The sequence below is a fragment of the Chelmon rostratus genome, chromosome 16, assembly GCF_017976325.1.
Source record: "Chelmon rostratus isolate fCheRos1 chromosome 16, fCheRos1.pri, whole genome shotgun sequence".
In the NCBI taxonomy this organism is placed as follows: Eukaryota; Metazoa; Chordata; class Actinopteri; order Chaetodontiformes; family Chaetodontidae; genus Chelmon; species Chelmon rostratus.
The window spans coordinates 2895726-2909095 of NC_055673.1; the positions used below are offsets into that span (position 1 = coordinate 2895726).

The 13370-nt window shown below is 46.8% G+C and overlaps 1 protein-coding gene across 1 annotated transcript; it reads left to right on the top strand.

Annotated features, from left to right (window-relative positions):
• Positions 1-180: 180 nt before the first annotated feature.
• Positions 181-12371, top strand: LOC121620111. The gene is made up of 3 exons (XM_041956060.1): positions 181-642; positions 1035-1133; positions 6543-12371. The coding sequence occupies exon 3, from the start codon at positions 6973-6975 to the stop codon at positions 11137-11139; it is 4167 nt and encodes a 1388-aa protein (XP_041811994.1). The 5' UTR covers positions 181-642; positions 1035-1133; positions 6543-6972; the 3' UTR covers positions 11140-12371.
• Positions 12372-13370: the final 999 nt, after the last annotated feature.

Consider the following 13370-nt stretch of genomic DNA (forward strand, 5'->3'; position numbering starts at 1 on the left):
GGTGATATCTTTTTTAATGGTGTGTAAACATGCACGCGCGCGCACGTGCACGCGCGCACACGGGTTTATTCATTCATGAGCAGCATGCTGGATAGAAAGCATATTTTAGCAAACGGAGAGGCAGAGGTGGACGCGAGCGGAGCGGCGGCGGCGTGGTCGCGGCCGGACAGACCAACCTGTGCCTAGCTCTACCCGGAACCATTATGCAGACAGGAAACTACCATTTTAACGCTAGCAGCATCGGAGGAGCCGTCGTCTACAGAGGGGGACACCTAAAACTGACAAGGGCGGAAAACAGCCGAGCGTGGAGAAAAGAGGGAAAAACACGACGGAAACTAAACAAAGGCGCCGTTTGGGTGAAGACGAGCGGCGAGCCGGTCGAGCAGTAGGACCGTGGCGTCAGACAATGGACATATCGGACCAGGCCAGCGGAAATAGTTTTTGTTAGCGAGTGAAAAGCAGCCCTCCCGGGCCGATGGAGAGCCAGGCCTTTCACAGTGTTTTTCCATGGATGAAGAAAAAGGCCCCGCTGACAGGCAGTAGGGACCCCGCTCTCACGGCGCACTCTCCGCTCGATGTTTTCACACTTTTATTCCCGTGTTTCTGAGCTTTTTATTGCACCCAGCCATCGTATGCCACAAGGTAAAAAACAAAAACACAAGCCGACCCCAGCAATAGTATATCGGCTAATTTGTTAGCTGCCCAGCTAAGCGTAGCTAACGGCTCAGCTAAGCTGCTAGCAGTGCTAGCGTTGTGCTATGCAACTGGGATGCCCCCCTTTATGCCAGTCTGGGTGTTATTATCAGTATTATAACGTGGTTAAAAATATTTTGGCTCAATTTTAAACACCCTGCATCCGTGGGGGTTGAATTGCGGCACAAAGCGTGCGAGTTTGCGGTCGTTTGTGCAACATTTTGGCAGTTAGTTAACCTTAGCTGTGAGTGAGTATGGATGCTAGCAGACGCTGGTGAGTGGCTGGTAACAGTAATTTGTATCCCGTCTAACCTGCTCGGTCATCGGTACATCTGTTTCAGGCTGTCGACCTGAGGTCACCGGTTGTCGGCGGAGAAGGCGAACAGTTTCGCCCCCACAGCTGCTTTCCAACTGGGATCTCAAGACCTGTGGATCAGCCGGTAAGATGAACGTAACATGCAATCACACTCCTACAAATTGTCAGACTAACTGTTCGCACAATCAGCACCAGTTTGTCACTTGTGCTCCGCTTCCAGGCTGCTGGATGTTGTCAGTGTTGGCTGAGAGGAGGTTTGATGAGTGAAGCACATCGTTTTTAACTCTGCGCGGTTTGTCATTACATGCTGTTTGCAGAAAATGATGCAGAACCAGCAGCTCAGACTAACAGATGATACCTGTGTGTGTGTGTGTGTGTGTGTGTGTGTGTGTGTGTGTGTGTAAGAGAGGGTGTGTGTGCAAAAAGTAATTAAAGAACAGGATAAACAATTTGTCTTCTAATCTGAAAAAGTTGCTAATGATGAAATAATCAAGATTTAAAAACTGAATACTCAAATATTTCGTCATCAGCTCATTGAAGTACTTACAAGTCAGTCATGCAGTTGTCAGCAGTATTTTAAATAGTGAAACTGGTGTATATCTGCACAGCAGTGAACCCCACATACATCAGAGTATCTGTGAGACTCTGCTGCAGAGCTTTTCACCTGCCTCACTGTCATTTGACGTGCAGACAGTCACAGGACATTTCTAAAAAGACATAATCGAAATTCACAGAAAGGTAAATTAGTTGATAAGATATATTATTATTGCACTGTAATCCACTTTGAGCTCCCTTGTGCTCATGAAGATAGAAAATGACAGCGTGTCATGCTTCATCTCACATGACAGTTTGACAGCTCTGTAATTGTTTTCATCATGAGATTTGTGCGACCTGAAATTGGGAGTCGAGGCCGAGAATAGAAACCCTGCTGCGCTCAGGAATGCTGTGATTTGACAAGTTGTGCTTTTTTTTTTCCATAGGCTGGATGAGAGTGACACTTTCTCTCTGAGAGAAAGTTGTTTAATTAGCACATGTCTCTGAAACTGATCAGTTGATTTAGTGACAGACTATTAAGAAGCTGTAATGTGGTTGTTGATACTGATGCAGCTGATAGCATCTGTGATAGCTGCTAATCAAAGGGTTTAAGGTAGTTTTTCCACAAAATGTTTCTCCACGTTGTTTTTACTGGAGAGCAATGACAAATACAGATGGGTGATAAGCCTAAAACCCATTTCAAGTGTCACAATAAGATGCAGGACCTCAAAGAGCCGCCAGAACAACTTCAGTGTGCCTTGCTTAAGATTTATTTTACTGTTTTACCATCCACCAGTCATTCTAACATAACAGAGAAACTCAGTCAAAACGTGTTTTAATGGAAACGGTGGTGCACCGAACATCATGGTGCAGATGTTGGTTGTAGTTTTGGAGGGAACTGCCACAGTTTTGTTTCGCCCCTTTTTCAAGTATTTGTCAGAACATTTAATGCAAAGGTTTACAGCATGTGTCAGGATGCAGAGTGCTCTCTTATGTTGTGATAAATCTGTTTTCACTCCTGTGCTTTCACCTTGGACATATTTGTTGTTACCCCTGACAACTAAACTGAAGCAAATGGACTTGAAAGGCGGTTTCTGAGCGTTGCGTACAGTTGAGAGGGACTGTATCATTCAACAGCAAAAATGTTGTAGAGCATTTTCTCGCTGAGCACATCCGAGGTCAGCCTGTTGAAAGCAATTCCCCATACATTCATGGTCTGGTGGCCAGAGTGCTGAGAGTCTTTATTCTCTTGGTTTCTCTTCTTAGGTTGAAAAATAAAACCAGCTATTTATTTAGCGTCTGTGCTGAATGCCTGGAAATAAATCCTGCAGACTCTTGCAGGACTCTTGCAGATACAGTGAGACGTACATGTCGCACATGCTACGAAAAAATTGTCCAGTGCAATGAATGAAATCATGGCAGTATAGAGTCGTGCAACGGTAGAAATACCATCGATATCAACACAAAAACAGTCATCATTACGAATGAGTCCTCCTCGTCTTCCTGCATGTTTGACCCGCTCATCGCCCTCGTCTAAAACAGATTATTTCCAGTAAGTGAGGACGCGTCTGACACGGACAAATGCGCTACATGTATGAAAGGGCAACTTTGGACAATGCCTGATTCTGCAGACATTGTCCAGGGTTCACAAGAGAGACCAGCTTTAGTGTCTCTATGTATTGATTTAAACTGGTTTTGTTTCACGTGAGGCAGCTGTTTTTGTTTTTATGGAAGTTCTGAATAAAAGAAGAAAATAATTGTGATGAATAAATGTGATGAAGTATGGTACGGTATAGTTATTTAACTGTTACTGTGATTTAAAGTTCCCTAACCCTAACCTTTACCTGTGCACCTGTGTGATACAGCTCTGCAGTGTGCGTAAGACAGTATGAAACGGTGCTGAAATGCTCGTCTGGGCAGAGATGGTTTTCATTTAAAATGAAAATGAATTTGTGTGGATGTAGCCGCAGCTGCTTGTTGTGTCTGAGGTGAGGCGATGGAGCGTTGCTATTCTACTTGGTAGTTGTAGTCTCTCTAGCAAGAGAAAATAATTTCCCCGGCTGCATAGAATTCATACATCCAACACCATATCCCACAATTCCTAGGGACTGACCGCCATATTGGTATTGGGATGCCACACCTCTATTGCATATTGGGGCTGGAGGTCTGTCCACAATTAAAATCATCAAAACTTGCTGAATTTCTAAGTGATTTTTGTGAATTGTTTTGGTTTGTTACAAATGCCGGACATATTTATGATACAGGATGATTGGATAAATTAAACATGCAGGCACTCATACCAAAATACTTTATTTTATATTTATAGCAACAGTAATAGTTCTCCAATATATGTAAAATTAGTTTCTAAGTATATTCTTTTTTCTTACTGCTTGGAAAATGGCAGCCATAATTTTGTTCATAATTTTGGAAATAAATCAAACTTAATAAAAAGGATATCGTTACAACAAACACTACAGTTAAAAGGTTAAGTTGTGTGTGATGACTTGAATCTGTTGGACTGCAGTTTTTAGTCGTAACACAGCTTCCCTTGCCTGTTCGTGTAAATTCAGTTTCAGCTTGCAGTGGGCTGCAGGTGGACTGCACACCTGATCAAAATGCTGAGAGAATCTGCCTCTCAGAATCGTCTTAGGAAGCAGCTTCTATTAGTGGTTAATGTACTGTAATGTACAGACACGTGGAGCTTAACATGAGAGCAGGTTTCAGTGTTGTTCTGAGGTAAATCAGAGTTAAAGTTGGGTTGTTTTTTTTTTTAAATTACAGCGGCATTTAGAAGATTCCTTACAGGATCGGCCTACGTCGTCTCCAGTGTCGCTCTGCTAAGCTTCAGGCTGTGCGCAGATGTGACAGCACGCATGAGGATGTTTGGCTTCTCTGGTTTCTGTCTCAGGGGAGAGTTGTTCATGTGGAGCGCTCTGTGGAAGCCAGAGGAAGGTCAGAATAAAGACCAGAATTACCCAGTCACCCAGGCAAGACAGACACAAGAGCATCAGTCTCGTTTGCCATCGCAGCTTTTATGCTAATGTTTTGGTCAGGAAGAAAATCTTGTATTGGAACAAAATTGTAGCCATAGAAACTCACTTTGTTGTCAGAATATTGCTCTTCTTTTTTATGACCAAGGCTGGTTTGGATGCAGAATTTTAAAAAAATGATAGAAGGGCTTGTTTGGTACGTCACATGTTTTGTTTTCTGACTGAGAATCGGGTGTAAATGCTCTAGAAATAAACTAGAAATAAAACTACAAGCAGCAATTTCTATATTAGTAGCAATTTCAATCCTTGATGGTTTAACACAATCAGGCCAGTGCTCCATGTAGTGACCCACATTTGTACATTTTGTCCCCAGTTGTTAATAAAACCTTGCAGATTGAGAAACAAAACAGGAAAATAATCAGTGAAGTTAACTGAAAATGCCAATCTCCAAATATCAGAGAGCATTTTTGACAGAAGGGATTTGCTGAGCTTGAATGTTGATTGTCAGCAGCCCCTGTTTTCCTCCCACACACAAAGACACTGTCCACCAGACCACCTTTTTTTATCTGGCATTTAGCTCTGTGTGTGTGTGTGTGTGTGTGCATGTGCGTGTGTGTGTGTGTTAGAGCCAACAACAGGCGGCCATGTTATCCAGCAGGAGCTGGACAGGAGACTTGTGGCATTTTAAGCCACCGCTCTCCTTTCTTTTCCCTCTGCGGGCTGTTTGTCTCACTCACTAGTGTTGAAGTGGACTGTTTGACTGGTATTCGAATCTCCATACCATAAAGTTAAATGTGCAAATCTTCTTTCTGTCTTTATTTTTCTTGATCTTGTCAGCTTTGTTCGGAGTCGTGATTTTTACATCTTAACGCTTATGTGATTAGAACAGTGACAGAAAGACAGATTTAGATACCTAAAATAGACTCTGTGTGGTTGCACAGCTTGTCCATAAAAAAGATTTAAAAACAGTAACAAAAGAAAACAGGAAAACATTTTGCACAACATCAAGTTATACCTTTAATGGCAGCTGTTGGTTGGTTGGTTGGGTTCAAGTACTTTATTTGAGTACCGATATGAGCATAACAGTTCTAGGCTCAGCACACACAGAGACTCTTTACCTCAGATCTGGTACAGCTGCCATGCAGTGCAGTGGGGTTTTTCCTGTGGCAGCGAAGCATCCCTTGAGTGTGACTTTTATCACGACTTTAAATGTTAAGTACTAATAAATCCACCTGCAGATCGTGAAATCTGCTCAGAAAACAATCTTATAATTGATCTGTGTACACCATGTATTAATTTTTGGAAATCATTTGATAACCACAGTAACACGTGCGTTTTGTCAGTTCATTAAATAAGTTAAAGAAATTAAAGTACGTGACAGCAATCCCTGAGTAGTAAGAATCATTATTGTGCAAGACGTCATCTCTACCTGCCAGTCATTATTCAGGACATGCAGTCGAATGATACTAATAATGCTTATAATCAGTTATTTCCTCATGAAGTTTTTGTGACACCAAAGAGCATAAATATGCACATCAGAGGCATTAAAGTGATGCATAAACTTCTGCAGGATTTCCCCACATGGGTCCTGATGATGCAGGCTGACAATCACCAAACTGTCAATCAGAGAGTCCCTGTCCACCCTAAGAATAAATATCGGTAGTCATAAAGCATCACCATAAGCTACAGGCCACAGGAACACTTGGGAGTTCAGAGAGTGAATATTAGTTTCTTACTGTATATATAAAAAAGATCAGCTCAGTGATTGAACTGCCAAACATTAATTGTACAGCAGCTCAAAATTAAAAACCGCAAAAAATGTTAATGTTAGCTGTATCAAGATCAGCTACATCAGTTGCTTGTGTTGGAACAGAGTTGTTTATTCAGAGGGCTTCGGGGGGCATCCGGGGTTTGAGGCAGTGAGGCTAAAACTGTTTTGTTTATCTGCTCTGTATCAAGCTCCTGAATCACTAACATTGTTGTCCTTTTTTTTCTTCTCATTTTTTCAGGCTGTCCAAATAACTCCATGAAGGGCGAGAAGGGCAGTGAAGCTATGGTTCATCCTGCACTGAAGTAACGGACTCCGCTGTCAGCATACGGTTATGGAACACTTTGAAGAAACACTACAGACTGTTTTTTAGTATCATGTAGTTTACTGCCTATTTATGACCCTTTTTGTAACATCCCACAGAAGCACTTGAAAGCTTCACTCTTGAATGGAGAGTTTAAGTATTAGTGATACATTTATGTGAGAAAAGCAAGCGTCGGCCTTTGGTGGATTATAGTGGCTCGCTGGAAGTTTGGGTAGAGATCACACCAGGACTACCTCTGAACAATCACACCTTGTCAGCTTGACAAGGGTTTTTTTTGCTGTTTCCAGCAATTACAGACTTAGTGCACGTGGCAGTTGTGGCTTCGTTGCCACAGCTGTATTGGGAGATGTTCCAGTTCAGCAAGTACCCCATGGACATTTTAGAGATGCTAAGTGGACACCAAGCCCACCAGTTCAAAGGCCTTGGATTAGAGCGACAACTGAGCCACCAACAGCAAGTCCAGCTGCAGCATCAGCAGCAGCTCCAGCAGCAGCACCAGCCCTCCGGTGACAGCTCTGGAAGCCTCCTGTCTGGCCTCGGACTCGGATCTCTCCAGAGCTCTCGGAGCAACGCCTTCGCTGACTCCTCGTCGTTATTTGCCAAGATGAGCGCCCCTCCCCCGCCCATCTCCCACCAGAGCCAGTCGTCCTCTTCGTCCCACAGCTCCAGAAAATCCAGCAAGATGAGCAGCAGCAGCAGCAGCGGGAGTGGGAGCTCCTCGTCGGGGTACCCCCAGTTTCTGCGGCCTTTTCACCCGGCCGAGGCCGCGCTGGCGCAGGAGCAGCTCCACTCTGGGATGGGACGGTTTGACTTTGGTGGGAGCAGCAGTGGAGGAAGTGCGGGGGTCATCGGGGGGGTCGTCACACCTGCGCCACCGCCTCCCCCGCTGCATCCAGGCCTCTCTGTCCCCCAGCCTTCCCCCGGTCCCCCCTCTTCCTCACCCTCTCCCTCCACCTCGTCTTCAGCCTCCAACAACCCCTCTGGCAGCACTGCAGTCCCCCTAGTCGGCCAGTCTGACCCCCGCAGCCTCCACCAGCAGTTCAGCTGCATGCTTGCCGCCAACCAGTACTTCCTGTCCGGCGTCCCCACCAACAGCAGCCTGGAGCAGTTCCTTGTCCAGCAAGGCACTCACAACCACTTGGGCTTGGGTCTGGGGCAAGGGGCCACTGATTCAAACTCAGCCCTGGCCCCTCCCCCAGCCCTCCACTCCTCCCACAGCCACAGCCACACAGCTCCACAGCCTCAGCAGCAACAACAACAGCTGACCCCTCATGCCTTATCTCATCCACACAGCCACACTCACCACCCGCACCCTCTCCACCCGGCCCCCCAGCCTGCCCCGCTGGGTGGCTTTGATTTCCAAGGCATTCCAGTCCTTTCCTCGAACCAAATAGCATCACTAATGCAGCAAGAGGCCGGCCTTCCCCTCCCCCTGCCGCTGCACCTGTCCCTCTCTAAAGATGACACAGGAAAGACGGGAGACAGCTCGTCTTCGTCGGCTTCGAGTGGAGGAAGCCGGAGAAAGAAAGCGATGGCAGGCTACCTGCCCCAGAGGAAAGCGGACAGTAGTAGCCACAGTCACAGCAGTCACAGCCATAGCAGCAGCAGTGTTAGTAACTGCCATAACAGCAGCTCAAGTGGGCACAGTCAGAGCTCCTCATCAGGCCTCGTGGGAGGAGGATCTGGGATAAGTGGCATCGGAAGCGAGCCACCGCATTCCTCTCTCCTCTCATCGTCATCGCAGCAGCAGCAGTCGTCCTCCGCCGTCTCCTCCTCTTCCTCTGCCCCTCCTCCCTCTAACTCCACCTCTGTGCTTGTAGCCAACGGCAACCAACAATTGTCCAAATCCCAAGAAAGCCACAGTAATAGTTCATCGGGCCAGCCCGAACCAGAACCCCTCTACCACTGTGGTGAGTGTGGTAAAACCTTCACCCACCTCTCCAGCCTTCGAAGGCATCTCCGCAGCCACGGCTTGACACCGGAAAGCCAAAGCAGGAAGTCAGACTGTAACTCCCCCAGCCCTGAGAGGATATTCTGCTGTGGTGAGTGTGGGAAGAGGTTTAAAAAGAGGGGTCACCTCATCCAACATAGCGTCACCCACTCAGAAAACCGGCCCTTTGTCTGTAACATCTGCCAGAAGTCCTTCAACCGTCGAGAGTCGCTCACAAGACATGAGAAGATTCACGACGAGAAGCCTTTCCGCTGCCCGGCTTGCGGCCGTTGCTTCCGTGAGAGCACCTCTCTTCTCAATCACGCTGCTTCAGGTGCCTGCGGCAAACCTCCTCGGAGTTCAAAAAACCGGGCCAGCACCGGCGGGAGTGGGTCATCCAATCCCAGCAGCAGTAAAATGGGAAGCAGTGGAAGCAGGGTAGGAATTTCGAATGATGGGGCGGCGATGGCTAATGATAAGTATGCAACAGATTATTCCAGAAATCGCTACCAGAACCAGTCGTCCTACAACAGCGGGGTCGAGGACTACAGGCGATCACAATCCTCATCTCTGTACCCCTCGGAGAGTTCGCTAGCCAGTGAAATGACCAGCCAAACACTCCGGAAGGCCCCTTTAGCCCCAACTCTTCATCCCCACCCACAGAGCCAGCAGCAACATCACCACCACCACCAACCGCAGCAGCAGCAGCAACAACAACAACAACAACAGCCCCACCTCCCCCTCTCCTCGCTATTGGACGATTCGGATGATGAGGTCACCAGCAGTGCGATGTCGGCCATTGCCGCTGCGGCCGCAGCCTCCTGCGACATAAACACAGAAAGCCGGGAAGGAGAGAGGAGAGATATCATCGGAGGCCTGCTGGGGGGGTTGGGGTTTGGTAACATGGGCGGCCCTTCATCTACGTCCAGCCTCAACGGCTCCACCATACCTTTGACCCACCCGAGCCAGCCCCACACGAAACCCAGGAGGCCGAGGAAGCCCAGGGAGAAAAGGGACCCAAGCACCATCGTCAGGAGAAGAAGGAGCCCCGCTCCTCCGGGGGACGGGTCAGAAAGGCCGTACAGCTGTCAGATCTGCGGCAAACGCTTCAGAAGGGCAGAAACCCTGCGGCGCCACAACCGCGTCCACACGGGGGAGAAGCCTCACGCCTGTGACGTATGTGGCAAAATGTTCCGTGAGCCTTTCCACCTCACCAAGCATCTGACTGTGCACTCCGGCCAAAAGAACTACAAATGCAATCTGTGTGGGAAGATGTTTGCCTATGCACAGAGCCTGGTGAGGCACGGGAAGCTGCACAGGAAAGGGGAGATCGACAACCAGGGGAGGAGGATTAAAGGTGTCGCCGCTGCCATAAGTCAAGTCGCCAACTCTGCAAATTCTGACTACTTCTCATCCTGCTCCCAAGGAGAAAAGTCTCCGACGTCCGGCACCCCCTCTCAGAGGCTGTATACCTGCACGGTGTGTTGGAAATCATTCCGACACTACTTCCACCTGACGGCACATCAGCAGACTGTCCACGGCGGCGGAGTCGGCCTGGAAAAGTCCTTTCGTTGTGAAGTATGCGGTAAAGCCTTCGCCTACTCCAACAGCTTAGTGCGGCACAAGCTGTCTCAGCACGGCATCGACCGCAACGGACAGCGCGTCAACCAGTCCCAACCCTCTGGATACTCGCCGCTCTTCTACGATTCTGGATCAGGTCCCAACTACGCCGGGTCGTCTCACATGCAGCAAGGGGCCCCTGGGCAGCAGCAGCAGCAGCAACAACAGCCGCAGCAGCAGCAGCAGCAGCAGCAGCAGCAGCAGCAACAACAACTACAGCTGCAGCACCCTTTTCACTACCGCTCAAAAAACTTCCAAAAGCGGCATGGACAGACAAAAAAGCACCGAAAGAAAAAAAGGCGAGTGGTGATCCACAGCATCATGAGAGACGGAAAGCTGGTGGGCGTCCCGCTGAGTAAAGACACCCGCAAGAAGCTGATCATTCTGAGGAAAAAGAGGGGCAAACTGCAAGCACAGCTCAACAAAAAAAAGATGCTGGCCCAGCTGAGGATAAAGGGCGGCGTGATGAAAGTGAAGGCGTGGAGCGGCGGCGCAGTCAGAGTCACCGGGCTCACCTCAATGGATGTTCCTATCAAGCGATTCCCCTGCCCCATCTGCCCCAGCGCCACATACGCCAAGCAGGGTTCTCTGCTGGTCCACTACGCCATCAGGCACCCGCCAAGAAACTCAGGCCGCCACGCCCGTCTGCGGTGCCAGGTGTGTGGAAGACGCACCGGCTCCTTACACAAAGCCTTGAAACACAGGGGCCAGCATCTTAAACAAGCCGCATTCCAGTGCTGCAAATGCCGACACCGTTTCTGGAACCCCGGGCTTCTGGGGCGCCACAAGTTCTCCTGTCGGGGGTTGACCGCCGGCAGCGGGGGTGGGAACTGGGGACTAATGAAGATGAAACCTCTTTCCTCACATGACCAGTCAGATAATGACCATTCACCAGTCCAGCTAACGGTCCCCGTTCTGGTCCAGCCTGAGAGATCAACAGTTCTGACTGAGTACAGTCAGTAAAAAATACTTTTTTCTAGACTAGATTGTTTTTACGTTTATTTTTTTTAAATAATCCAAGACGCAAGCAAGAGCTAGCAAGTTTTTAACAGAAAAAGATGTGAGAGTGGGGAGGGGATATCCCCACGCCGCTCCCAGTCCTGACTGACTCCAGCAAAGGTGGTTGATGAATTAGTGTGGACTTCAAAAGGCCCAAAATCAGAACCACCCTCAGTATCTGCCCCCCCTTCCCCGAAGGAGAAGGACCTCTAGACCACGTGACAGTTTTAGTAGCACCAGTTTGACAAATGCATTAATCCAGTTTCCATCACCTGTTTTTTTTATTTTTAATTATTTTACCTTTAGCAGTGTTGGCGCATACATATGGATCGGATGCCTGTTGTAGAAGTGAGGTACCTTTTAGTACCAGTTTATTTTTTCAATTTGTTTTCACATTATTCACAGTTAAACAGTATAGTCTGTGTCTCTTGCTCTGTGTGTTTATTTGTTACCCCAGTGGAGGATCTCTCACTGTTTGTAATGAGATGATATCTGCCCTCAAGATAAATTCATCTTTAAAGAAAAAGGAAACTCAGACCTGACAGTCTCAGAACCCCGTGAAAAGGATTTTTATAACAGTAAAGGCTCTTATCTGTCACAAAAGGCGAAGCTAGTCGATGTGCCGAAGTGGCTGATAATGAAAAAAAGGAGTTGGGATAAAACAGAAACGTGTTGGTGACCTTGTTTTTAACGTACACTACTTTTGTCGTTGTTTAACGAGGCGTGGACGGCGAGAAAACGCGGCTCAAACTGTTCAATGTGTTCAGGATTTGAAAAGGACAACAGAAATAACCGGAGTGTACTGTACAATTCGTATTATATTTTATTATATATTGATTATTTGCTGTTTTTTACTCCAAGTATCATTTCTTTTATCATTGTTGGTATCGTATGGGTGGGAGGGAATGAGTTGGGGACTATCTTTGTAAAACAGCGGGACGAGTATATGTATCGATGTGATATTTTTTCCCCCTCCCTGTACTCCTTTTACCTGCTCCCTCATTGCCACAGTTATGCCCAATTTTTGTAACAAAAGCGTGTACACATAGTTCATTACTTAGGTTCTGTCCAGACGTGTTTTTTCTTTTTTCTGTAAAACTAAAACATGTAATATTATTACTAAATTACTATCCTTTTCTTTGCCTAAAAGTGAGTTGTTGAAAACCCTCAAATCAAATAAAAAAAATCTGAAACGTCACAAACACTGTTGGTTTAAGTTCATGTTAAAAGCTGATATCTGGAAAAAATTCCCCACAAAGAAATAACAGTAGTTGTGTTTGAGCTCAGTATTGAATGTAGGTCATGAAAGACACTTTATTTTAAAGGTTTCAACAAAATAACTGTAATTTGGTACAAAATATATGGAAAATAGGTTTAAACCCAAATAATATCCATCAGTTTTTATTCACTATTGAAGTTGTTTGGCTTCCTTTTGATGTTCAGATGATCTGCTGTGTAATGAGTGCAAAGACACGCTGCAGGTTAATGAACTGGATTTAATACATTAGAAGGCTGCCAATTAAAAAATATCACCGTAGCTACGAGCAAATGACATCGTTCTTTCCTGGAAACGTCTTGGAAACTGTTAGGAAAATAATTTGCAGGCCTTTAGAATTAAGTTTCACCTAATAAATAAGTGGAAATATTGTGACAGTCGCTCATCATTCAAGCCTGATTCGACTTTAACACCTGATCATTTTCTGAGGAGGGGGGGTTTGCTTCCCCCCTCCTTAACTCCTTTATTATAATGTACCTCACACTCTTGTACAGTTTGGTAAATGAAGACATTAGCTGGAGCAGGTGTGTTCGTCATCACCTGTTTGCTCTGCAGCTGACCAAAAAGGGAGAACTGGAGTAGAAGGAGGACACTGGAGGTCCAGTAAACTTCTCTGAATGGCTTCTGTTCCCATCCTAAGAAGAAGTGCAGGTAGCCTGTGTCGGCCGTGGTGACTAAGACTGGCAGATGCTAGAATCTGAAGGACCGTACAGATGTTATCAGAGTTTCGTTTTGAGTTGAGAGTGTCGCCCTCGCCTTGAATTAGAAAAAAAAAAATACCCTCAACATCCTCCCTCTTTTATCTGGGGTCTAACCACGGCAGGTTGGTGGGTTCACAGGTGGGTTCAACCAAACCACATGAGAACACGGTGGCTTCCCTCCTGGGGTGTCTCACATCGCTCTGGGCCTGCAGCTGAAC